This window comes from Falco rusticolus, chromosome 11 (genome assembly GCF_015220075.1).
Source record: "Falco rusticolus isolate bFalRus1 chromosome 11, bFalRus1.pri, whole genome shotgun sequence".
NCBI lineage: Eukaryota > Metazoa > Chordata > Aves > Falconiformes > Falconidae > Falco > Falco rusticolus.
The window spans coordinates 7717125-7735004 of NC_051197.1; the positions used below are offsets into that span (position 1 = coordinate 7717125).

At 44.4% G+C, this 17880-nt stretch overlaps 1 protein-coding gene across 1 annotated transcript in view; it reads right to left on the minus strand.

Moving 5' to 3' along the window:
- Positions 1 to 17878, minus strand: part of RNF11 (ring finger protein 11) — a 32506-nt gene extending 14628 nt beyond the window's left edge. Inside the window, exon 1 of the mRNA XM_037403491.1 lies at positions 17411 to 17878. Coding sequence (XP_037259388.1) covers positions 17411 to 17533 — 123 coding nt within the window. The 5' untranslated portion in view covers positions 17534 to 17878. The remainder of the gene's footprint in view (positions 1 to 17410) is intronic.
- Positions 17879 to 17880: the final 2 nt, after the last annotated feature.

The window sequence follows — 17880 nt, forward strand, 5'->3', positions numbered from 1 at the left end:
ATGAAACATACAGCCAGTTGCCGGTGCAACAAGGACAAGCCACAAACGTTTGGCTTCACAGATGAACAGGGTACAACGTCCATCACTAACTGTATGAGCAACCACCTGTCTAATCAGCATTTTCAGTCTGTTTGGGGTTGTTGCTTTTTTTAGATACTTGCCTTTGGATCTTGCCTGTGCTGGTTTTACAGCAAAAATACTTGTGTTCATTTCAGCACAGGTGCTTTCAGAGTAGGTGGTTTGAAGGGGGAACTGAAGCAGGTGCAAGGCTCTGCAAGGGTGAGGAGGGAAGATGGGGAGCACAGATCCCAGCCTCTGCAGCCACCGCTGCTCCCATCCCACCCTGCGCTGCCCCGATGGGATGAAGAAAAACCTCCAATTCATCAGGCCATCTCCCTGCTTACACCCCCTCTCATGGAAGGTGGCAAGAGCTTCGTTTACGCTGAAATTGGCTTTCTGAGGAAAACCTGAGGTTTCCACAATGGATTCATCCTGCTGACTGCAAGTAGCAGTAAGATCTACAACCACCCCAGCAGCACACTTAGTAAGGATTTCAAACGCTACTGGGGACGTGGCGCTTGAGCACCAGCTTAAGTACTTGCCCGAATTGAGGCTCAGGCTGCTACAAAAAAAAAAATCTCAGAACAGAAAACTGTTTGAGAGGAGGGACACGAAAACAGAGAGGTCATTTTTCTGAATATGGACTGACTGGTTGGAAGACAAAGCCCCATTTCACCCTGACACACCCGTATGACAGCAGCTGCAAAGCCTGGAGATCTCCAGCCTTAGCTCATCCATACGCAATGAGGGATCTTCCATGTTGCCTGCAGTACACCAGAAACTCTGAACACCTAACACAGTGATAGATGGATGCAGTTTTAGGGCTGGAGCTGTTAAGATCACATGGAAATACAAAGGTTGTCTGCACATGTTTACAAGCACTAATTTCCCAAGAACATTACCTGTGACTTTCAGATATTCCAGTTTAGACACATGGGTACAACTAAACTGCTCAGGCCCAGCACCAAAGTGTAACTCTACCACAGGTGAAGTATGTGCTACTTTTGATACCCTTCAGAGTCAGAAATAAAAGCCTGATGTCATCAACACTATGCTACTGACAGTCTTTCAGGCTTCGTGAAGATATACAGAAATACTTCTACTTACCATATTCTCCTGCATTAATGTCTAGGGTGGAATAACCATGTCCTGCTACAACATGATAACGAAAATAAGTATTGCCAGTTTATACACAGACAAATTGCAGTCATAATAACACACTGGAACAGAGTAACACTGAACTTTGAGGCAGTAAATGTGGAGGTATCGGGTATGTTATCATGGAGGGGGAAAAAAAAAAAAGAAAATAAAAAAAAAACCACCACCAAACACAACACAGCCACAGCAAAACAGCTATTAAGAAAACCCTGGAAGTTTTTTAGGCTTAATTTATGACATTTAGTCTGGAATACACTTTGTTACTTTGGGAGTCATTAGAGTATAACTACAGATGTAATTGTAATAGCTACTAGACAGGCTTGAAAAGAAGAGAAAAAGCAGCTTCCTGCTTCAGATTTTAATTCCATAAACAGAAATATCATCAATTACTACCAAAAAGTTTTAGTTATCTTTGTAGACTTTTTAGCTCACCGTAAGGTCTCCAAAGGGACACCCCTCAAACGCATCGCCGAGAGGCAGCGAGAGCAGCAGAGTAGCCTGGGAAGCAGATGGCATTTAGCGCCGCTCCTCCAAGTCCAAGGACCTACAGGACTAAACTTACTTGGTCTCTTTACACACCACCGCAGTTAAGTGAGGTCAGGGAAGGTGCTTCCCTGGGGACACTGAAAGATTTGCACACTGATCTCTGAACCCAACAGGCAACGTAACAAGATGTGCCAGAATTCCTGTCTTTGTTCGGAATACCTCCTTTCCTACAGGCAGATCTCCGCTACAGTAAAGACATGAATAGAAATTACTGCATGCAGCAAACGCTTTTTTGTTCTTTTGGTTGTTTTGAATCAGACAGCAGAAGCAGGAATAAACCCAGCATTTTGGGAGATGGGCAGCTCTAGATGCTTCCTTGAGGGCAGAAAAGGGCTAGGCATGGCTTTCCCCATGAACTTTGGCAAAAATGAGTCCAATGTTCAAATAAAATCTGCTGAAAGCCATACAGCAAGTAGCCTAAGGAGCAAATTCAGACGGGCAGATCAGATTAAAGAAAGTTTCCTCGCTCTGCCAAAGCTTGCTACAGACACATTAGCCTTGAAGTAACTTACAGGCCTGACCCTGATTTTTTTGTACCACTTTAGGTAATGCTGCATTCCTGGTGAGGTCCCAGCATGTTCTGGAATGGTTTACCCCAATGAGAAAGGGTAATGGCTAGCAGTGCATGAAAAGTGCTTGCCCCTTGGACTTCTGAGCTGCATGTTCTGCAGATTTAGAGTGAGTATTATCTCTGACTTCCATTATCAGTCATCACGACAAAATTCACAAGATGCTGAGCAGTCAATGATCCCTCAATCACTTAAAATAAGCCCTGCTTTAATCCTTTTTCTTTCTTCTTTTTGTTTTAGTTTCACTATGGGGGTGAGAGATTCTGGTTTTTAGGAAAACCAAGTTGCTTGAATATCATATCCATTAACAAACAAAACAAAAATAGAAGTGTTAGCCTAGAAAAATGAAGGCTGAAAGAGATATAGGACTGATCTCTAAATAAATCAGGAGAGTAAACATCAGAAAACAGCTAAGATCTGTTCGGTACAAGAGTAACAGGTGCAAGTTTGCCATGAATAATCTACAACTGTGGAATAGTTTCTTGAGCCTTAGTTCTCAGCTGATCAAAAGAGGTTCCCTGCAGAAGCAGTAAGGACAGAGCTTGACCAGTATCTTGCAAAAATCGTATATTACCTGCAGAAAACAACTTCACTAAGCATATGCATAACTATCCATACATCCCCTTGTTCAGACACCGGAAAACCATCCAGTTCACGCATTCGTTAATATGCAATTTCCAACACTGTGCTGAACACGGCTGTTATCCAAGTTAATATACGCTATGATGCTGTGGAACAACTAGCAGTATCACTTGTCATGTATAACTCAAAGCTAATTTAACTAAAATATGGAAGATAACGCTCATTAAATCTGAGCCTCATTTTGTTGAGGCTATTATAAATGTCTGCAGGCACTGTTACGTCCACCTGGAAGTTTAAGACACTAACAAAACAAAAGCTTTCAAAGTGAGAAAAGTAATTTTTGGACAAAGTAATCTTCCATTAGCAATTCTGGTTTGATCCCTGCTGGGTTTTTGATAGACCATTGGTGGAAAGCACCTGCAGCTGAAGCACAAAGGTTCCTGGCCAAACCTTTCCTGCAGCACAATCTACAGGCAGAAGCAAAGTGAAGGCAGGGCTGAAAGAAACACCTTTATAAACCTGATCCTGACGACCATATGCTAGCTGGAAGTTTTAGCACATTGTGAAGTCTCCAGCTTTACAAACCCATTCGTATTGCTTCAGTAGCACCTGGCCACTGCACCACTGGTAAGGATTTGGCCTGTGGCAAGCCAAATATAACATCATCGGTGAACAAGTATACATGGGATTACTGCACTCTATGCTGATATACAGGCACTTTATTGCTGGAACACTGTAACCATCCTGCATCTACGATTTAAAAAAAATATGTATCTTACTTCAGCTTGATGCATTACTTAAGTCTTTTTAAAGGAGAAAGGGCAACAGCTGCTGGTGTGATTTAAATACTTATATTCTGTCCAGCTGAAATGCATCACTGTACTCAAACTGAAACCTGGCCAGCATATTTTGTGAAATAAACCAAGGAAATGTTAGTGGCAGCAAGCAGACTCATTCAGAGAACTATTTCTACAGCTCTGCAGTGCCTAACAGGCCCGACAGCGTGCTGGGCCATTTGCTTACTGGTGTCTGACAAGGAAGGGTGTCCCTTGCTGCCTCAGCAGCCCCTGCCCCTGTGGCTTTCAGGCTTTTTTTTTTTTTTTTTTTGGTAGGTCTCCAAGCCAAAATTAAGCCTGACCCATCTTAGTCCATGAAATAAAAAAAAAAACACACCATAAAGATGGTATTTTCTGCTCACGTTCAGCATTACTGGTTCCGAATTCAGAAGCCTGAACAGAAAGGCTCTGAGCAAGAGGGTTCGAGCTATGCAAGAGCATGGCATGACCACAGAAATGACAAGAGTTGGTAACACGGCATAACCAGACGCATAAAGAAGCGGCGAGATTTGTTTCTCAGATTTATTTCTCGAAATGGGCGTTTGCCACTCCGTTTGCTTTAAACAAGACTGGCTTCAGCAGGAAACTAGTGGCCTCTCCTGAGGGACACCAAACTAGAATAAGGAGTCGCAACAAATGAAACAGGGCAGCCAAACTGAGGTGGCCCAACTTAGCTTCTGCTCTTGCATACTTATATAATTTCTTCATTCTAAACATTTTAGACAACAGGGAGGTTGTTTTATTAAAAGCCACATACGCTGGCAGCCCTCACATACATATGCACAAAGGTAATCAAACTCCTAACAGCAGTGACAAAGCTTGCCAAGTTATGTTCAGACTTTGGAAACCATCCACGGAGTCATAACTGGAAGGCTTGTGTGAGGAAAGAAGCAGAGCAGCACCCCACAATGCAGATGAATGATGTTACTGTAATCAGTTGTGTCCCAGGGGATATCACAGTCTGCTGCGCAACATGAACAGGCTGTGGAAGTCTTCACCCATTCCTGTACTTAGCAAACATACCCATGAACTGCTAGGTAATGTTAATGAAACTTCTTTTAAAAAAAAACCAGAAAACAGTGAGGAAAAGCATCCAAGCTTCTTTAAAGGCAGCTGCAGTAGACAGATCTATATTTCTTTTTATTACGTTCTGTTGTTTGTGTTTCTGTTGGGTTTGGTGTGGTTTGTTTTTTTTAAATCAGAAAGATCACATCTAAGAAAAACAGAATTAATGCTTTGTCTACATCAGAGGTTTGTCCTGAAGCATCCCAAACCCCTCCAACTGATGTCACTGCCCCACTGAAGTTAGAAATGGCACCTTTAGATCACATTTCACGTACAGACCACCCCAAATGCACTCACTGCCCAAACCAGTATCAAAGATTCATTCTGGGCATGCTCTGGTATGCAGTTAAGACTGAGCATATCCTGAACTGTGACATGCAGAAGCCAAAACTCCTGTAATACTTGGTGGTAATAGCAAACATCTAATAACCTGACACCTCTAGACCCTTCCAGAGATGTCACAATGTAAAATGCAATATATAAAAGGATAAGAGAACAAATAAATCCAGTCTCCACTGGGAAGTCAGTTCAGTTTACTAATCTGATAGGAGAAAAGTAAGAGCAAGAGAACCCATTGCAGACACTTCAAGGGTATGAGCTGACTCACTGAGGGATGAGATAAGCACCAAAGCCACCAAGAAGCGACTGCAGAGCATGTGGGTGCAAGTGAAAAACAGGAGAGAAAAGCAAAACAATCCCTTTTGGCAGCAGCGGATGGTTAGATCAGACCTCCTTGCGCCAGAAACATGGGACACACACCGTGCCGATCCCGAGGCACGCCACATTTTTGCCTAGTTTCAGCTTGTGGTCTGCTGAACACAGAGCTAGCCCCCAAGCCTCGACATTGGCCTCAGCTACATTCACTCCCAAGCAGTGTCTGTCAAAGCCATTATTTTTTATTTTTAAGTGCTAGAGCAGAATCCTGCCTCCAGTCAAGTTAAACGAAGGCAGATGCTAGCTTTCCCACATGCCAGAGCGGTACACACCCCAGTGCGGGAGCACCGATGGGTTCCATCCGCACCCACCCCTGGCGTGGCAAAGGCCCCAGGAGAGGAGTACGTGGTGATGTTAGGCAGCAGCGCTTTCTTTAAGGGTGTGGAAAGTCCCCTTCTCACCCCCAGAAAGGTTGCAGAAGCCCAAACAGTTCAAGCTGCTGACACACTGACTGAGATAAACTCTCCTATACCTAAAAAAAAAAGAAAAAAAAAAAAAAAAAGCAAAAAGCCTTACGCTGCCTAAGGGGTGGACAAGCTTCCCTCAGCCTATAGCACTGCTCACCATTTGACTCGCTACCCCGAGGTGGAAACGTTTGTCTGATCCCTCAACACCAACAGCCTGTTGGTAGCATCTATTACATAGTTGATACTACGTATGTCATACCATTTTCCCAGGTTTTGCTTTCCCATAAAAATACCACCACACCAGCAGCACTGCTTGGAGGAATATCCCATCTGCACGACCTGACCAGAGCAAAGAACACTCTGACACCAGGATATCACATTCAGAGTCCACTGCAGAAACTCCTGCCAGCACCAGGGCGCGATCCAATTCACTCGTTAACCAAGAGGTACTTGGTCGTTACTCAGCCAGAGCACACAGAGACATAGAGGCATGAAGTTCTGTATGTTGCAGCTGGAAGTTTGGAAGTCTGGCCTTCACCATGCTGGAATCCTGTAAGATGTATTTAATAAACCCCAAAATAAGAGGAAGGATAAACTACCCTCCCTTTCTACATCAGCCTAAAACTACAGCTGTTTTCTCCTCAGTTTATCAGCTCAAAGTAGGTGACAGCTACATAAAGACACTTCAGGAGAAGCTATATATAGGGTGAAGTGAACTTTTCCCCAGGAAACTCTAGATCTAGGTCATCTTGCTTCTTCTGGGAGGTAGGAAAAAACAGGTTACTCATTGAACAAGAATACAGTTGATAGAGGAAAACAAAGATTACTTGGAGCGTGAAATTTTGTGTGGATGGTATTTTTTTCCTTTCCTAAAGGATTTGTAAAAATAACACTAAACATTCATTAAACATTGTGTTTCTGTATACCTGACTCCATCTACTGTGAATCAAGAAACTCACTATATTTACAAAAGGAACGGGCATTCTTTGTTAAACTTCCTTTCAGCGGTTTTACCCACACAGCAAAATAAATACAACTTCACTTCTTAGAAATTCCAGAGAGTTTGTTTAAATTCAGACATAATGGAAAATCCTTTTTTACACGTCATTTTTAGTTCTTACAGATGACTGGCTGGACGGATTATACACAAGCCAGAGCTCCAGGCAAGTTAATCCATGGGAGTTGGACTCATACAATAAGTACCACGTTACCACTTCTAGTCAAGGGCAGGGTGGGAGGGTAACTGAGCATCTCACTCAGGTTTGGACCAACGGCCACCACCTAACTCAACCCAGCTGCTTGCTGAAGGGTACCTGGCCATCGCAGCCACTGCAGCATCATGTGGGTGCCATTAGCTGAAGAGCCATGCCTCTATCGGGGCAGGCAGAGGAGTTTTCTTGGCTCAGGACAGACGTACACAGTGCTTCTTACTAATTTCCGATTTGCAGATCCCTAATAATTGTCAAGTAGAGGTGTGGACCTGTATTCTCTGTTTAATGACTACAGATGGGATTCTGTTAGCTCTTGTGAGTACTGTCAGTAACAGCCTATAAAGCATCAGAGACCCAGGAACTAAGAGGTGAAAAAGCCCTAATCTGGAAAAGAATTAACAGTTAATTCAAGTATTTTTTCTTGAATTTTAAAAATGATGTTGTTTCCTTCCAAGAATGGCGATATACTTTCAAGGATGCCACTCTCCACGCAAGTGCCTCAAGGTCTCCAAATAGATATATCTATATATATCTTCATATATCTCCTTAACATTACAGAGCTCTGAGGCAGACACTAAAGCAATGACTGAGTCATATTTCATAAGCTAAACTGAAGATACATGGATGCAACTACAATATAAGTCATAATACCTAAACAGAAAACAACAAAGAGAAATCCCAAAACATCGGGAACTGGCAATGGCAGTTAAGCAAGTACTACGATAGAACATAAAATAAAGTCTACAGGTGTTAAAATATTAATGTCAGCGTCTTGACTAAATCTGAATTTACAGCATTAGTTTGCTGATCTGAGCCTTTTACATAGTTTCCACTGAATACAGCAGTTAACTGCTTTCTGTTAAGCAACAGTACAGACCAAACCAGTTTAGTATGTCTGTAGTCGAGCAAGGCTTGCACCTGTTTGCTCAAAACCTGAGAGCAATCACTTCTCTTTGTGAACTTTAAATAAAATTAATTTATTCAGGCAAAATAATTCAGGGGGAAAAAAAAAAAGCAAAGTTATAGTATGCCTGAATTACAGATTTTGACAACCGTGTTAATAAAACGCTGTGATTAACATTCAGCACACAGAACAAACTCTGTATCTGGGTTTAATTACAATGATGAATAAAAGTCAGGCACAGGCACCATCCCAGAGCAGTCATGCATTATACTGTCCCATAGATACTGAAATAATGGAATCTGATGCACTTTGATCTCTTAGATAAGTCTCCTGCAGCTCTAAAACACAAAGAGCAAGAGCTCCCAGCCTCATCCAATTCTGCAACGTTCGCACACCGAGTCGTAAGAGATTTGTGTCCCCCACTACCAAGATGCATCTTACGGGAATGAATGAAGTCAGATAAATATCGTTCCATTTCCTTCTGGCTAGAGCCTGTGTACAAATCATCAAGAGAGCCATACAGAGTAATAGTGGTGAGACGATAGGGAAACCTTATCATCTCTACAGAACTACTGTCCAAGTACATATAGCTATGTTATAGCTCTATTTCTGGGTTATATTCTAGTCTAGTCTGCCTTTTTTTTTTTAAAGCAGTTTTGCCACAACAAGAATTAGAAACTGGCAGTATCTGGTAAATGTAATGGTTTTAATCACGGCTGCAGGATAGCAGATTCTTTGCTTTTGTCCAAACCAGCACTGACTGAAATTTTTTTTTTATTGTTTTTTTGCTTACCACTGGATATTCACGTGGCTTCATTAAGTTTTATTAGTCATAAACCAGGAGTTTCTTTGATGCTTCTAGGACCTATCTCAATAGTCCAAACTAATGGTACGTGGGCTAGATAACAACCCCAAGCTCTGGAAAAGTTAAGGATGAGGCTGTCCCTGCATGGGCATTTGGCCTTGGAGTTCAGTGAGCTATGTACAAGACCGTTTCTGAACTATGCCTCTAGAAATACAAATTGCTCCAAGTGGGGGAAAAAAGCAGATGAAAAGACTCAGAAGCTTCTCCAGTGTCCAAGAAATACAATCAAGGGAAACAGGTTTCAATATTGCAGGGATAATAGTCTGCACATTCATCACTGCATGGTGGGGCTAAGGGAGGAACTGAATTTCCTGAGTCACAGTTTCTCTCATTCCTCCAACAGTTTCAGTCCTCCCTCAAGCACCTCAGGTCTACACCACCCCTCGGCTAAACCAGCGTCTAAAGACAGAGGCAGGCTGAAAATGCTCAAAAATCAGCCCAGCCTTTGATACGACGGTATGTGTGTGCGCACGTGTGCGAAGCGGGGAGCGTCCGTAAGCATTCTGGTGGATCAGCAGAAATGCCCGATGCAATAAACCAGCTGGTTGTGATTTGGCTGACGCAACTGCGGTTGAAAGGATGGTTGTTTTATCCGCTCCTCGAGTTGCTGCACGCATCTGCTGTTTGTCCGTGTCACTGCGCGTGGATCGTGGCCCAGCAGCTTTTATGCCACTGGCATTCTGACTTTCTTCTTCACTGATGAGAAACAGAGCGGCTGGCAGATTCCTAGGGAGGACTGGTAAATAAAACAACCACTCTCTGTAACTGTTTGGTCTCTTGGAATTTTTTTCCTTAGAATCACAGAATTGTTTAGGTTGGAAAAAGACCTTTAAGATCATCAAGTCCAACCACTAACCTAGCACTGCCAAGTCCATCACTAAACCACGTCCCATTAGTTCACAGGAAAGTCACGGTCGATTTGCTGTAGTCCATTCCACAGATCATTATCTCTTTAAGACATAAAACCAGTTTATTTTCCATGGTTCAGAAACCGAGGCCCAGATGTACAGCCAGCAGCAGCTGCTGATCACAGAAATGAACCACTGGTACACAAAGGAAATATAGGAGCTTCCCAAACACACAATGGTCCTAGATTTTGGGAAGGGCAGTGCTGCTTGTTTGGGTTGGCTTGCCTGGAAGAATGCAGAGTCTCCCAGCATAACGAAGATTCATCATCCTGATAAGGCAAGATTTCTTATTCCTATCTCCACTGCCTCTTCATTCCTACTAATCAAGCATCTGGAACACAGGCTGCCAAATAAATGCTGAACTATCAGATTCCAAAACAGATTTTACGAGACTTATCTATTGACTTAAACAGATCTTCTGATCAAGCTCCCTCTCTACAGCAGCAGGTTTGTCATAAATTCCTGCAGAGGTTGATTTTATAATGGAGGAATATTATCTTATTAAAACCAAATTATCATGGACCACTTTGCAAACGTGAATCAAATTACTAAGCATTCCTGCACTAAAGATAAAGTTTATTACTCCTCATTTTATAGTGAGAAAACTAAAGCACAAAGCAGTTCAGACATTTGCTAAAAGTTACAAACTAAACAAGGCTAAGCTAAGAATGGTGATGTTAGGGCTGCTGAAGCGATGTTCTGGTGGATTCTGTTTAGTTTAGCTTTGGGGTGGGGATTTTTTTTTTTTTTTTTTTTTTTGGTTGAAGTCCACAGAGCAACCATACCCAGCAAGAAACTACACACGACTCTAGCTCTGCTGGGACAGGTCGCTGCTGTGGCTGCCCCCCAGGAGGCTAGCAGAATGAGAAGAATGCATCTTCTACAAAAACACATCATACCTTCAGGAAGCAAGGCATCACTTCTGAGACCTTCACAATGTCAGGGCAAATTTTTCTCCCAGTCTAAATCAAGACTGAAGCTTGCTTTGCCTTTTAGAGTCAGAGAATGGCAACTCTTCAGCTTTTTCCCCCCCTGAAGGTTTTATTCTAACTCAGCCATGACATCCCTAAAAACCCTCTCTTTTTGTAATATTCTGGTTTCTTAGGAACCATTTTGTTAGTTCATAGAAAACTCACAGCTGATTTGCTTTAGTCTATTCCACAGACCATTACCTCTCCAAAATACAAATACATTTCTCTTTGTGTGTCTGCGAGGAAGCAGTAAGAAGGACAAGCACACAAAGACTGGAAGACAGAAGTCTGTCACAAGCAAGTGGCGTTATCTTTAGTTTCCTGACCTCACATTCTGCAACCAGTTTGGCTACAACCATTACCAGGGTGTGCGAAAGCGCTCATTAAACCGAGCTTCTTTTCTTTGTTAAAGTGATGAACAGTGACATCGGAAGACAGGGACGGACCTCGTACAGCATCTTGATCCAATTCAGACATTTCTTGCAGAAATCCATGTAAGACAGCAAGCAGTGCTCCATCAAATGTGGTTATAAATATATTCTTCTCTTCAAAACTCCTCCTGGAAAACCACCTGACCAGAATGGTTAGAAACAGATCTTCTACCAGTCATGGACTCAACAGCAAAGAGTCTAGAAACCAGCTGTAATTTTTGTAAGACAAACAAGGTAACACATAACTCCAACATCAGCATACACTTCCCATTTCCTCTAGCCAGGTCTAACACCTATTTGTAACCAACTGGAGTTAAAAATTTATTTCACGCAGGCAAAGAATCACAATATCCAGCCAATATTCATTAAAACCAGCTTAAGAATGGGTATTTTTAAGATTAAAGTTACCTAACTCTGTGATACCATCCGGTGTCCTTTATCTTCAGGTTTGCCTGCCGCCTTCTCTTCTCCCCCCGCCCCCCAGCTTTTTTTGACTAGCAAAATGGAAGACAGCACCAGTCAGCCAGGCTGGCAGGCTACGCTGAAACCAGTATGCATTGAGGCAGGAAATATAGGTGCACAAGTTTCTTTCTGTTATCTAGAAAGGAAGTCAGACTTAGCACCCTCAGGAAACTTTTCATCTAGCACTGATTACCAGCAAACTCGCTAAGCTCTTCAGACATGGAAGGAGTAAGAAGTGTCACGGCATACTGTTCGCTAACCAAATAATCTTGAATGCTATTATAATGAAGTTCATAATACATATATGTCATCATTGTTTATTTTTGCTTTGCAAAATGTTTTGCAAGGTTTGTTATTGCTCTGCACATAAAATTATTTATCAGAACTGCACCATTAAGACACGGCAGGCTTACAGATTTCCTGAATGCAGCTGTCTAAATTGTGTTTTGGAACTACTTGTCAGGAGTGACTTTATAATTCACTCAGTGCTTGGTCTTCCACAGTTAGTAGCATTCTGGAATAGTATCTCTATAGCACTTCTTCCGAGCATATTTCTGAGGATGAGTTATACAAGGTAGCAGCTTAAGCAATCATATTCTTGAAAAGACGTAAACATAAAACATCACTGGCTTACTCTACCCTTTCTCATCCATGCAGCAAACTCAACTTCAGCTCCTCCATCACCTCCTCTCCTCACTGAAGTCGACCTCCACCTAGGGCACCAGCCAGCAACACACCGACAAAGAGGCACTCTTGTTTGAAGCCCTTTGAAGTTTCCACCAGACTGAGGAATTGTGGACTGGAGCGGTATTTCAGTTCACATCCACAAACGCAACTGTAATTCATACACGTCATCACAGAGATGTGGAGGACAAGCAGAGCAAATGGTAAGACCTGCATAGGAGTATATTTAAAGATTGCTTTTCTTCTACATGAAAGTAAACTTACTAGTCTGTTTGCTTTTTTTCATGGTTAGCTTTCCATATACAATGTTTTCCCATCACGCCTTTCCTCCTCTTATGCTGTTCCAACATACACCAACAATTCCAGCTCTGCACAACCACTCAATGCTAAATTGTAACATTATACTGCCATAGTCTTCCTTCTTGTACAATACACGCCATCACAGATGATAAATCATCTAATTCGCCGCCCAAGATAATTTTGTACAAATGTTTCTATAAATGGGTGCAACTCTTCTATTAGAATTAATTTGGTTTGCAATTTTTAACACTACTGATGACCGTGCCTGTGAAAAGACAGCATCGGAACACCAATGTAACATATCACCTAAGTCACGATGAGAGCATAATGAAAGCTCTGTTTCCCTGTCCAGCAAAACACATCCAATGTGTATCCACAAGGGCAAGCTTCACACAGAAATGCAGCAGACTATTCCAAGAAAATTTTCTGACTGTTCAACCTGGGGACTTCAACGTCTTGAATAAGTAACACTGCAGGGCTGCATCCGCTGCACGGAGGCTGCAGGTGGGCATCCTGGAGAGTGACTTTACCAGGGACCTAGGGCACCGTCATCACAGGCTGCTGTGCCACCTCCCTCAACTGGGGACGCTGGAATGAAGCACAGGATGACAGAGGCATGGGGACAAGGGTACAATGCGCACACGTGGCAGTTAACAGAGGAGGCCCAAGGAGCCTACTCTCTTAAACTGAGGTTGCTGCAGGCCACAAAGACATCCAAAATTGTGCTTTCAAAACCTGCCATCCTCAACAGCTTTTGGAAGATTATGGGAGCATGATACTGGGTTAAGCTCATGTTTCTGTCCTCTGGTGTCATTTTGTGCTCACAGCCTAATCAAAGGAGTATCCAGGTCAAAAGGTTTTAAATTAATCCTTGAAAAAAAAATAATAAAAATCCACTAGATCCACTGAAACATTTTCTCTGGGCCTGTAAGACAACACAAGGTAGTACCAAGTACTGCAGCACACTTTGGATCCCTTCAAGTAAAGGGATAAAATATTTTATTAGTCTCCCTGCCATATCAACATATTAAACATGCTTTTGTGAGTTTAATATAAATACCAAGACCTTGCGCTTACTTCTTATGCTTTTAGCTTATTAAGTTACCAAGTAGCACACATCTTTTTTAGAAGAGTGCAGTGTACTGCGTCCATGCTACTACTTTTTAGAAACTTAGGGAGAAAAGATGTTAGTCTGTACTGTGCAGAATCCCAAAGTTTAATAAACTGGCAAATTATTTCCTGCAACTGTTAAGAACAGAATTAGGAGACAAGGATTAAGAAAAAGGGCACATCTGTTCTGCAAAATAAAGTCTTTGAGACGAACTACTAGAAGAGAAACTGGAAAAAACAGTGAACTTGTATGGAAAAACAGCAGAAGGCATATTGCCAACAGATGGTGAAGAAGTCATACTCAGAAAAGGAAAACAAGCTTGAAAGCATAGTCAGTTTTGAGGACTTGAGAAAAAAACAAACCCAAAGCTAACTCTTTCCTAGTCACAGATTCACTGGTTAAAAAAGGAGTTGCATGTGTTTAGCACTTAGAAAAACAGTTGTAATTTCTGGGTTCTAAAATGGAGGCATCCAAAATTAGCATCTGTCTATGAAAACGTTGGTCCATTCTTGAAATCACTTCCTTTTCTCCTGCCACACCAACACACTCCTTTTTTTGGTGTATTTTAATTATTCCCCATGTTAGCCGTTAACCTTTATGCACCAGAAAAATGTCTGATGCTTTAACGGACCACTTTCGCATTTACTCGGATACCTGTTTAAAAAGGTGCTTCCCCTCTGAGGCCTTTCTGCTGTAGCTGGTAACACGTACTGTCATGGAAGCAAAGAGAAAGGACAGGTACACACAGAGCTTCTGGATGGAAATCAACTCCCCTTTACCCCACGTGCCCATACCACCAATCCAATTTGCAATCTCACTTTCGGAAGCAGGTATTTCAGTCTGTTCAATAGCACTCACTGATAAAATGAATGACATGCAATACTGAAATGATTATTGGGGGCTTATTTTGCCGTTAGAAATCAATAGCTAAATAAAAATTATAGCTTAACAAGATTCCCTATGAATGCCCATGGCACAATCCCGTTGGAACACAAAGTAGTATTTTAAATGTCAAAAGAATACAGAAGTTACTTACAAGAGACAGTCATTTTCTACAACTGTGTATCTTTACCCAACAAGCTTCCTTCTCCTAGTTTGCACACCTTGCAAGATCTGTTCGGGAAGTGGACACATCATTGCTGCAAACCCAAGACAAGCACATACACCAGATCCTATTCTCTCCTAAAATATGTCTATTTTATGGCCGAAGTTTCAGTAATTCGATTTCAAATTGTTCATCTCCTGTTTTCTTGTGCACACTGCTAGTTGCCACAAACCAGTTCTCAAACCCTTTTTATCCTCTTCCTTGCTTTCCTTTCTAACATCTAGATATTATACACACTCTGATTCTGGTTAATACACTGCAAAAGAAGTAATTATCACAAAAAAGGACAAAACTCCTAAAATCCCGTTTGTAACAGTGAATCCAGGCTGCCACTTGACAGTTAAAATGAGAGAGTGACCTATTGCTAGCACAACAGCAATAACAGTGCATAAGGAATTGTTTGCATTTGGAATTTGGCTTGTGCATCTTGTAAGCTCCAAACAATATAAAAACATAAATCCCCTTGACCTCAAAGTACATGAAACGCTGCATAATAGCATAGGCAAGGCCTTCAAAAAAAAAAAAAAATAAAAATCACAAACCCTCACGGTTCAAAACCTGTGGAAAGCGTAGCTTTGAATTTTGACTGTATGAGACACAAAGCGCTACCTTAAGGTGAAGCTTTAGGAATTGCTAGGATCAGCAGAGGGGGTCTCGGGACAACCGGCGATGTTCAAGACAGCCAAGTGCCTGTGGGCACATCACCGGACGCTACATAGCTCTACGCAAGCGAGAGAAGTTTTGCTACGAATATGCTTACTCGACAATAGACACCTGTAGGTTCTTCCATTTTACTGTCTACTGCGCTCTCAGCCAACCACTCACATATATGAACAAGAAGTTATTCATCAAGGAAAAAATAAATAAATAAAACCCTTGACGGAGTACTTATCTACACTGAAATCCGCACGAGAAGGCCTGCATGAGGCATGTACTTGATTTGTGCCTTCTACAAGAGCTAATAGGTTGTTTTCAAAGGGGCAAAAAAAGGAACAAAAAAAAAAAAAAAAACCCACACAACTGCACAAGTCTCCCTAGAATCACAGATGTAAATGCAATAAATAGCACAAACAGTCAAACTTCATATGTTGATTTGACAAAAATATGATGCATTTCCACACCGGATGGATAACGCAGGCTTGATTTAGAACACCACCTCCTTTAAAAAGCTTAATCTGCCACCAAGCACTTTCTACACACTGGGCTTCAGCAGACATAGTTCAGAAGCCAAAAAAAAAAAAAAATCTCCCACATGACAAAATTTATTCTAAGGTCAAGCTTTTGCACCCAAACAGAACAAAGTGGCACACAGTGCCAAGTGACACCAGGGCAAGCTCACCACACCCGTGGGGGCTGCTGCGGACCGGGCGCCCTCTGACACTATCAGGGCTGTCATTCCTGAACTTGTTAAAGCACTGCCAGATTACATGTCTGCCCAGTTAAATACTTCCTGCAATTTTGTTAATTATACGTCAAGGTCCGCAACTACAGAACGACTCCCATCCTAGAAAACAGCGAGCTCTCCAGCCACCCTCCAGAATTCGTGCCTCAGCTGCCATTTCTGTGGATTTCTCTGGAACACGTCCTATTCTCTCAGATAGGCAAACACTCGCAAAACTTGAGCAAAACGTGCAGTTATACCACCGGAATATTTCTTTATCTTCTCTTCATTTTTTAGCGCTGCACAACCGTGCACTGCAGAGGGCTTGCTCAGGGCAACACACATTTCTGTGTGCGGGGATGGAGACCACAGGGAGCAGCCAAGTGCCAGCCCAAGTTCAGCGCCCCCCCCCGCCCCGGCCACCCCCCGGGCAGCGGGGCGTTCGGACCGGCGCCACCACCCCTCCGCGCCCTCCGGAAAGCGATACAAGTAAATACCCAGCGCTTTTTTTTTTTTTTTTTTTTTTTTCTTTCCCCTCTCCGATTCATCATCCAGATGGGAACTAACAGATTCTCTCTCCGAGACTGAAAAAAGCCCGGACAATGGGAAGCAGCTCCCCGCTGGCGCCCCGCACGCCCGCGGGAAACAGGACCCGCTGCGCCGGGAGTTACTTACTGGGGATCAGCTGCTGCTAAAAATACGGCAGCGAAGCCCGGGCGGCGGCGGTCCCCGTCCCGGAGCGACACGGCGGCCGCGCCGCGCCAGACGGTGATGTCACCGCGGGCAGGCAACAAAGCGCCTGCTCCCCCCACCCCCCCCCCTCCGGGACCCCGCGGCCGCCCCCCGCCCGGCAACCGGGCCGCCGCCACCCGCCGCTCCCCGCCGGCACCTCGCCTCCCGCCCGCCGGGAGGCCCCAGCCGTGAGACCGGGAGGGACAAAGCGGCTGCCCCCCGGTACGGCTGAGCGGAAAGGGAGAGGTTCGGGCGGCCGCCCAGCGCCGGCGGGGCAGGGGGTGTCGGCGGCGGCCCCCGGCCCGGCCCTCGGGACGAGCGGCCTGGCAGCTGCCCGCGCCCCTCACCCCCGCGCCGGGCCCCGCCGCCCGCCCCGCTCCGCCGCGGCGCTCCCGCCCCCTCCCCTACCTGATATGGCGGCGGCGGCTCCTGATCCGGCTCAGCCCCGTCCCCGTAGCTGGCTCTGTCCGACTGGGACTCGTGCAGCAGCGAGATGTCATCCGAGGTGGGGGACTTGAGGCAGTTGCCCATCTTCCCCGCAGGGAGCGGGGCTCCCCCTCCGCCGCCTCCTCCTCAGGGCCGGGCCGCCAGCCCCCGCCGGCGGCGGTTCCGCGCCCTCAGCCTCCCCGCCGCAGCGCGCAGCCCGCAGCCGCCCCGCCGGGGAGGCTCATGCCAGCCCCGGCCCTAAGCGGCTTAGCAGCAGCCCGGCCGCCTCCCGCTCCGCTCCGCGGCCGCCCCGACCCCGGAGCCGGGGGGGCGGCAGGACTGGCCTCCCACCCCCCGGGGGGGCGGCGGCGTGGGGCAGCGAGTCCGGTGGGGTCCGCCCGCCCCGCGGCAGCCCGGCGCGGTTCTGCTTCCTGGTCACCAGCTCCCTGCGC